The following is a 9,153-nucleotide window of genomic DNA, read 5'->3' on the forward strand; positions in this document are numbered from 1 at the left end:
TTCAAGTCTAGGTATCAAATAAAAACTTACACTCCTTCCCTCTATGGAAAATTACACACTTCTTTAATATGAATATATAGGCATAGTATCAACGAACCCATCAGTAACTACAAAAATTCTTGTTTAGCTCAATATATAGTTTTTTATAATTTATTATGGTCATATTAAAAAAAATGCGATATGAGTGGAATATACGGTGAGTCAGAATAATTCCAAAAACCGTGTTATGCGAATTCCGCAGTTTTGAAACCAGATAATGCGGGTGCCTCCTATAAATTATGGATCAAAGATCATTATAATGAACGTAAAAAATATTAATTTGTAATGTAATGCTCTTAGATTAAATTGCAGTGTATACATTCAAACATTTTTGTATACCAAACTTAATCTTAATTTTGTTTTTACTTTCAGTACCGGGTTGAAGAAATTCAATTTTCCCACATTACGTTTACAGATAATACGCATTGTGTTGAACTTATTGAAAAGCCTCCAAAGTGTATATTAAAACTTTTAGCTGAACAGTGCCACATGCCTGGGGTAAATTGAACACTTGGCATAATATAGCTTAAGTTACCACTATAATGATTGTTTATTTTAGGGTTGTGATGCTGCTTACCTGACAAATATTAGATCTGAATTCGATTATCATCCAGATTTTGTGAAAGGTGATGATAGGCGTAAATGGGACAAAGAGTTTGGAATTCGACACTACGCTGGCACAGTTACCTATTCAGTTGCTGGATTTGTTGACAAAAACAGAGACTCCCAACAAGATGTGTTTTTTGATTTTTTAGCAAAGTCCAAATGTGAATTCGTTAAAGAGCTTGTTGAATTCAAGGATCTTTTGAGTAAGGTAGCCCAACTTGGAGAATCTGTAAGCAAAGCTGAGGGAACTGTCAAAAGAGTCATGACCAATAAGGCTAAACCAACTGTTTCCGATGCTTTTAGACTTCAACTTCAAGTACTTGTGGAGGTTTTACAGTCCACAAATCCATGGTATGTTCGTTGTATCAAACCAAACATGGAAAAGGCGTCGAATCATTATGACTCTAAGCTTGTACTCGACCAGTTGAAATATTTGGGCATGCTGGAAATTATTAGAATAAGGAAACAGGGATTTCCCATTCATATGCCATTTGAAGAATTTATATCAAGATATAAGTGTCTGCATAGAAAAAAAGAAATTACCTCTTGATCAACGACATGCTTGCAAGTAAGTCTTAGTTGTCATTAAGTCCAACTCTGGACGTTTTCTAATTGTTTTTTTTAGGGCACTTATTCAATTGGAAGGGCTCCCTTCCATGGAATGGCAACTCGGCAAAAATAAGATATTCTTGAGGTGCTGTGTTCATGAACCATTGGAGGAAAAAAGGAATTGGGTTCTGAATACCCGGGCTATAATGATACAAAAGACGTGGAAAGGTCAAAAACAACGTCTGATTTATATTGAAATTCGAAATGCTGCAAAGAAAATACAAGAGAGATATTTGACATGGAAGTTGCGAATATTATTTATTAAGAAGCGTCGTGCTGCTCTAATAATTCAGGCTCATTTGAGGGGTATGTTTGCTCGAGAAGTTGCTGCGGCACTTCGAGAGGCAAAAAGAGTCGAAGAAGAGCGTAGAAGGCAAGAAAAGTTGGATGAAGAGCGAAAGGTGAAGGCATTGGCAGAAGAAGCTAAACGAAAAGAGATGGAAGAAAATGACAACAAGAGTGAAGAGCTTACTCTCAGGTAAATCCTATAATATGACTTCGTAAAAAAATACATAATCCCCATTTTTTGATCTTTTTAGTCGTAGGAATAGTTTTGCATCTCTAGCTGACATTGACGAAGGGTAAGATAATTGAATTTCATATCAAAGTTTGAATTTAAATCTCATTTCCTTCCCTACCCATCTTTTAATGATATTTATATTTTTGATTTTAGTGAGGCTCAGTATGAAATGATGAAGCTCTCTCAATTAGCAGATCAACTTAATCCTAAACTTCATGATAATCATTCTGAAAATGTGGTGGATCTCGATCAATTATTCAATTTTCTCTCAGGAGAAGTTGTTTCAAATAAATCATCATCTGAGAATCAAGATAGAGCCTCAATAATATTCGATGAAATCGATAAGCAAATGGCTGATCTCCAACTCGAAATTGATCAATGCTCAATTAAGGAAGAGGAAATAGATGAATTACCGCCACCTCCTCCCCCACCTGAAAGTAGAACGCCTAGTCCTCCTCCATTACCTCCTCCAGCATCTAGTCATCCCATGGTCAATTACAAACCCTCCTTACCTGAACCCGAGGGACCTCCACCACCTCCACCAGTTCAAAACGGCTATGCTTTTCACAACAATAACAATACGTCAACTCTACAAAGAAATAAAAAACCGAAAGAACCCATCTATGAGTCAATTACGCCTCGGCCAGAGCCTCTTGGTAGTGAGGACGATTTAATCGAACATTCAGAGTACAAGGAAAATAGGCCTAAAAAAAATAAAGAACGTTCTGAGTACGGATTCTCAGAAAAAGAGACCACAAAACAAGAAGAACGAGAACTAAGAAAAATGGAAAGAGTACGAAGAGAGCTAGAGAGAATTGAAGAAAATGGGGGTTTCCGTCAATGCCCTGATAATAAGCATGACGAAGAGGAGTATCATGATTTATTGGAATTTGCAGAGAACTATTTTAATGATCACGAAAAATCCCCTCAAGGAACAATTGTTGGAACTCTTAAACGATCAAAGAACCTTGAATATCTTCCAAAATCCAGCATGATTGCGTATTATAAAGGAAATTCTATTCCCAATTCTCATATTCATATGTTTGACCCAGAAAATGTAAATATAGCATGTAATACTTTCAAGGACTTAGTCAAACTAGCAAAAGGAGACCTCAAAAGCGACCAATACGAGATAACAGCGATCCAGACCATAATCAGGCATGGTCTAGAACGAGAAGAACTTCGAGATGAAATTTATGTCCAATGTGTCCGACAAATTAATGGTAATCCACATACTGATCAGTGTGAAAGGATTTGGCTGCTCCTATGTCTTGTTGTTGTAGCTTTTCCTCCCAGCAAGTCATTTTTTAAGGTATTTTTGTAATAATGTAACTAACGAAATACTCAATATTATTGTTCATAATACATTTCAGTATTTTGTGTCGTTTCTTAATATTTCATCTAATAAAGCTGTTGGCTCAAGCCGTCAGTATGTTGAATGGTGTCTTGATAATTGTCGACATATTCAAATTGCTACGAGAAAACACCCTCCATCCACTGTTGAAATCACTGCTATGAAACGTCTTGGCACGATCGTTTGCCGGTTCTTTTTCCTGGATGGAAGAACTAAAGCATTGGACATACATCCTTGTGACACTGCTCAAGATGTCTTACAAAAATTAGCAGATAAAATTGGTCTTCAGTCTTTGGAAGGCTGGGCTCTTTACCAATCCCTTCCTGATGATGGAGATTCTCATATTCCCCAACATAATTATTTGTATGACATTATATCTGAATGGGAGTTGTAAGTTTTAGCTTTTCTTCCTTATTTAATGTTTTACTAATATATTCCTTAACTCACATTTCAGAGCTAGTCAAACTCAGCCTAATCAGCCCCTAAACAAACTAAGTCCTTCCCGCAGGAATTCTTTTAAGAAACGCGATCTTGGCTCTGGAGATAACAGATTCATTCTTAAAAAACGTCTCTTTACTAATACTCGTGAAATTCCGTCAGATCCTATCGAAGTTAGTTTGCTTTATGCTCAAGCTGTACATAGTGTTGTTAAGGTAAGAGCTCAGAGAAGATAACTATTTACAAAATACGACTTTTTATCGTGAAATATTAATCATATACTAATAATGTAATTGTTTTTTCATAATCACTTCGATAGTGCGATGATCTACCAGTTTCTGAAAAAGTTGCTCTACAACTCGCAGGGCTCCAGGCCCAAGTTCAACTTGGAGAGCCCAAAAAATATGCCCACCAACCTCCAGAAGAAGTGTATCGTGACGTTGATGGATTTTTACCACAACGAATTAAAAAAGCTAGATTCCTCACTGACGGTGAATGGATTCCTATTCTATCTGAAGCACATACACATTATGGATCTGGAAAGGCAGAAGTTGTAGCTAAAGTGTGGTATCTTAGCTGTGTTATGCAATATCCACTCTACGGCTGCACATTTTTTCCTTCTTGCTATCGAGGATATTGGTCTTATGGTAATTTATTTTATATCTGTGACTATGCCAAGGGACTATTTTCTTTATTTTTATTTTGAAATACATAGGTAATGACATCGTCATTGGAGTAAATGCAGACGGTATTCTTTTGATAAAACCCGACGACAAATTCATTCTGTTCGAATTTCCTTATGCTGAAATTGAGTCACTCATTCTAGATCCTATTGAAAATTTAGTTACTTTGAACCTTCTTAAGTCTGATATTGAAAGACAGAGACTTTATGTCTTTGAAACTGAACGCAAAACTGCAATTGGAACACTAGTTGCTGCATATTGTCCAACATTAGCTGATTGGATTCGTGAGGCAGCAACTTCTGGAGCAAACAAAAGACGCATTAAACAAATAACTAATGAAGACCGCCTTCGTCTTCATGCTAATGTTGTTAATTGTAGAAGATCTCTTGTTGACAATGAGTTTGTTAAAAAGTATTGCAATATGGGAGATGACGCTGGCCATAATTTTTTTAAAAATACATTGCGGAGATGGAGTACAAAGAAATTGGAAAAATTCAGGACTGAAGCTCTTGCCAATGAGCAGGGAGAAATTTACAAAGGATATGGGCATGCGTATTGGGCGTTTACAAAGACAGGATTAGCTCAAACTCTTATGGTTATGCCCGAAGGTGATGAAGCTCAAGCAGTCGAGGTGTTTAATTTGATTCTTACTTATGCTGGGCTATCTCAAACTAATAACAATAAAGGTGCAATAAATATTTTGGATATTATCTTATTCCTTGATTTTTAATCTTTCGTTTTATGAATAGATCCAGGATTATCTGGTCTACCAAAAGAGGAGGAAGACCATGTTGTTTTAATTCAATCCGTGCTTGATAAAGCTATGAAGAAAGACTGTCTTGTAAACGAATTGTTCCTTCAACTCATCAAACAAACTACAGATCATCCTGAACCAAACTCAAGGGTTAATTTAAGACATTGGTCACTGGTTGCTTTGGCATGCTCTGTCATTCTCCCTGTGGACAAACTAGTCAGAAAATACTTATTGGCTCATCTCAAGAAATGTTCAGCGGATTTTGTTACAGAGGAAGGAAAATATGCCAGATTTGCAGAAAAAGTATAGATTTCCGTTTGTATCTTCCAGCCATTAATAATCATCAATATTTTTTATTTCAAGTGCTTTCACAAAACGCTTGGAACTCGACGACGCCAATGGCCTCCTTCAAAGCAGGAAATTTTATGTACAATAAATCGTCGCCCCATATATGCCCGATTCCATTTTATGGACGGACAATTTCATGCAATTGAGTTTGATCCAAGTGCCACGGCTGAAGAGGTTCTGAAACTAGTCAAAGCAAAAATTGGTCTTCGTGAAGGAGCTCAGGGTTTTGCTATTTATGAAGTTCTTGGGGCTCAAGAGCGTAGTCTTCTTCCTGATGAAAAAGTCGCAGATGTTATGTCTAAGTGGGAAAAATATCGATCAGCAGGAGGAACTCTTTCGAAACAATCTCGTCATCACATGTTCCTTTTCAAAAAACATCTTTTCTTGGATGAATATATTGACTTGAGGGATATTGTTGAAAAGGAATTATTGTACTATCAAGTTTTGTGCGATTTGAGATCTGATCGATTCCCTGTGACAGATATGGAAGCTGTAAGTTAACTATTATAACTTGTAGCATAATTTAAAAAATGGGGGAATTGACATAATTATCACATTTCGATTGTCCCTATAAATAATAACATTAATTATAAATTGATTTCTTATTATCATAACTTTTTTTAGGTAATGCTTTGTGCGCTCCGAGCACAAATCGAGCTAGGAGACTATTCTTCTGGAGAAGGAGATTATCGGCAAGTAATGACACATTGCCTTCCTCCTCGTCATTTAGTTAACATTCAGAAAGAACATGTTGCCATGCATCATCAGTCCTTGATAGCAATGAACATAGAGGAGGCGAAACAAGCGTTTTTGAATCTGATTCAATGTTGGCCCCTTCACAAAGCGACTTTATTTGATGTTACTGTAAGATTTTTTGTAATTCTAAATTATGCATTATTAACATTCAAATTTCTAGCAATCTTTTACATCCAATTGGCCCAAAACACTTTGGCTTGCCGTAGATCAAAAAGGAGTTCATTTATTGGAATTTCGAACAAGAAATGTTCTTACATCCTTTGAATATGGATCTATCTTGGATTATACTCCCTCGCTCAATCACATGCTTCTTATAACTGGGAGTGATAAAAAGCAGAGTAAAATAATAGTAAATACCAATCAGGTATGTTCATTTTATATGACAAATAATTTGTAATTATATTCTACGAATTCATTATTTCAGGCATTCCAAATCGCTAATTTAATAAGAGAATATATTGAGGTTTTAAACCATAAAAATGAGACTGCTGGCGTACTTCCAAAAATAGTAGATATGGTGATTGAATAATTATTTAGTAGGAGCAACTACAAGAATTATATTGGTATTCTTAAGCTCTCGGAGAAAGATATTTATTAATAATCAAGAATGAACATTCATATATATTTTTTACTCACATTCATTTACTAATAGTTTACATATATATTATATATGTATAAAGCTGCAAAAAACGTGTTTTTTTTTACATATTTATTAAGTCCCCAAAAGCTTTTCCTTTTGAATTTCCAATGTACGATATGTACATTTATACCTAAACTAAAAATGCTCTAAAAAGTGGAAAATTAGATTATTATTTCAAGCAAATTTCACTGCCTCGTATCTACTGGAGATAAGTTAATTGAACCCACTAATCTACATACAACTTGTCTCCCTTCCTTTTAATTCATTTTTGGTAATTAGCTTTCTTAAGTCATATAGCTTTTACTTTATTTAACAAAGTTTGATTCCTATTATTTTATTCATTTGGACTAAGTCATTTTTGAGTAATTTATAGGTTTTCAAATTTGTTTTATTTTGACACTACCTTTTACTATTTGCCGCCTTTTTCTTAATCCATTGATTAAACTAATGTTTTAACTAAATATATAAAATACATACCCACATATACACAGCATATATTCCATACAATTATGAAGAAAAAAAAGAAAAAATCATAGTATTTTTTGATCTCAGTTAATGAACGTTAATTAATTATTATTCATTTTATCAATATCTGACAAAAAAATATTTAAAGACAAATAAAATAAATTAATTTATGAAAATGCGCTTGTTTTTTATTTATTTATTATTGTTGAGATGATGAATAACTAGGGTTGTAAATATCGGATCGAACTATACTGTTGTGTCTCAATCAGATTAATTATATCGCTAGGAGAAGAAGAAAAAGAAAATGGTGATGAAATAATGATAAAGAGAAGTCATCTGTAATCTTGTCATGGACGTCTCGAGATGTCCATGAATCTTGTATTGTTTAGACATTATGACTTTAGGAGAAGGAGAAATGAATCATGGATCTGGGATGATGAGTCTATTTTGAAAGGACTCATTGAATCGTGGCACGTTTATGAATCATAGGCCTGGTCTTAGTTGAGGCTTGAAGAAATGGAAGAAACTCCATCGATAAAAAAAAAAGAAGAATATTTATTGATGATCTTGTCCTAAGATGGTGGGTAGCCTCTTATTTTTCTACTGTATCTACTTTAACTCTCTAAGTAGATTTAATTACTCGCGAATAGCTCCTTTCTTGAATTCATCTTACATCTTCTGATTTTTTCATTCTTTGTAGACTCCATCTCGACTTCCCTATGAAGCTGAAAATCACAGAAGAATCTTATCAGGACAAACTAATTTAGACTATCTCTATCCCAGATGGTGTGTAAAGTGATCTTGCTAGACTATCTCTTAATCAGTGATCTACTTTTTATATTTACTGAATTTGCTCTATCACTCTCCAGAAGCTTATTTTCCACTCTTGGAACTCTGTCTCTCTCGATCCTGCTCAATCAAGAGGGCTATCTTGTCAACTTTGTGTGGATGATTGTTTATTAGAAAAAAACATCATCCCTGCGGCTCTATTGATGACACCTCAACGGGGATCAGGGATCCTCCTACCCAGGAATCGGTATCTCCAAGAACATCGACAGAGACTAATCAGAACAATTTAAGTGCTGACGCAAATCCATCGACATCAGGGTCATCAACACAGGCACAGACTACTCCGCCAGCCGTGATGTTTTTCCCAATGTTTGCCTTCGCTCTACCAAACATGGATTGGAACAAGGAAAACTTTTTCAACTACCATTCTGGTATGGTGAATGCTTTTTCATCAAAAGAAAACACAGCTCCACGCCCGCCGCCAACATCAAATAATGAAATTGAGACTGGAGAAAGGGTGGGTGAGAAACCCCTAAGTTTCTCACCTTCAGATAAGATTTTAGAACTCTTTCAAAAAGAGCTTCTTTCAACGGAAGCAAGACTCAACGCTTCCAACTTTAAAGTATTTATGATCGCCAATTTTGGCCTTAGTTCATTGAATTATGAAAGGTTAAAGATCCTGGAGGCTAATCTGGATTAGCGGCAGAGACCAACCTAACCAGTTGGGCCATCCTCCATAAACCTGGAGGAACCCCCTTAGACCTTCCATTACCCTCTATGAGGAGCTGAACAAGGCTTTGAAAATGTCTTCTAATCTCATAAAAACCTCTAATGATTCCTTGACCTTAGATTTAAGGGAGGCTAAGGATTTATTAGCAAGCTCACACGCTGAACTCTCCGCCAGACTTGGGAAGGGTGTCTATTCAATCTCTTACCTTGACAAGGTTGTCAGAGAAAGTAAGAAAAGAGGTTGGGAGCTCATACAAGCCAAAAGAAGGATTGAGTCCCTGATTACCAGCTACAGGAGAGGAGCATTAACCGCCACCCTAGAGCAAGAGATAAAATCGGCGGTTTTCACTAAGAAAGACTCCTTCGACAAGACGAGGAAAATGCTTTACGCCGCCTCTACCGTCAAGAGCGTAAAGGAATTTC

General features: G+C 35.7%; 1 protein-coding gene across 1 annotated transcript in view; it reads left to right on the forward strand.

Moving 5' to 3' along the window:
* Myo81F (Myosin 81F) overlaps positions 1-7,388 on the forward strand; it is a 102,869-nt gene extending 95,481 nt beyond the window's left edge. Inside the window, 15 exon segments of the mRNA XM_040727964.2 lie at positions 412-537; positions 599-1,179; positions 1,181-1,213; positions 1,271-1,732; positions 1,794-1,835; positions 1,928-3,086; positions 3,148-3,518; positions 3,583-3,781; positions 3,886-4,213; positions 4,282-4,935; positions 4,999-5,306; positions 5,367-5,843; positions 5,976-6,215; positions 6,268-6,471; positions 6,532-7,388. Of these exon segments, the coding sequence (XP_040583898.1) occupies positions 412-537; positions 599-1,179; positions 1,181-1,213; positions 1,271-1,732; positions 1,794-1,835; positions 1,928-3,086; positions 3,148-3,518; positions 3,583-3,781; positions 3,886-4,213; positions 4,282-4,935; positions 4,999-5,306; positions 5,367-5,843; positions 5,976-6,215; positions 6,268-6,471; positions 6,532-6,636 (5,289 nt within the window). The 3' untranslated portion in view covers positions 6,637-7,388.
* Positions 7,389-9,153: the final 1,765 nt, after the last annotated feature.

The sequence above is a fragment of the Lepeophtheirus salmonis genome, chromosome 2 (genome assembly GCF_016086655.4).
Source record: "Lepeophtheirus salmonis chromosome 2, UVic_Lsal_1.4, whole genome shotgun sequence".
Classification (NCBI taxonomy): Eukaryota; Metazoa; Arthropoda; class Copepoda; order Siphonostomatoida; family Caligidae; genus Lepeophtheirus; species Lepeophtheirus salmonis.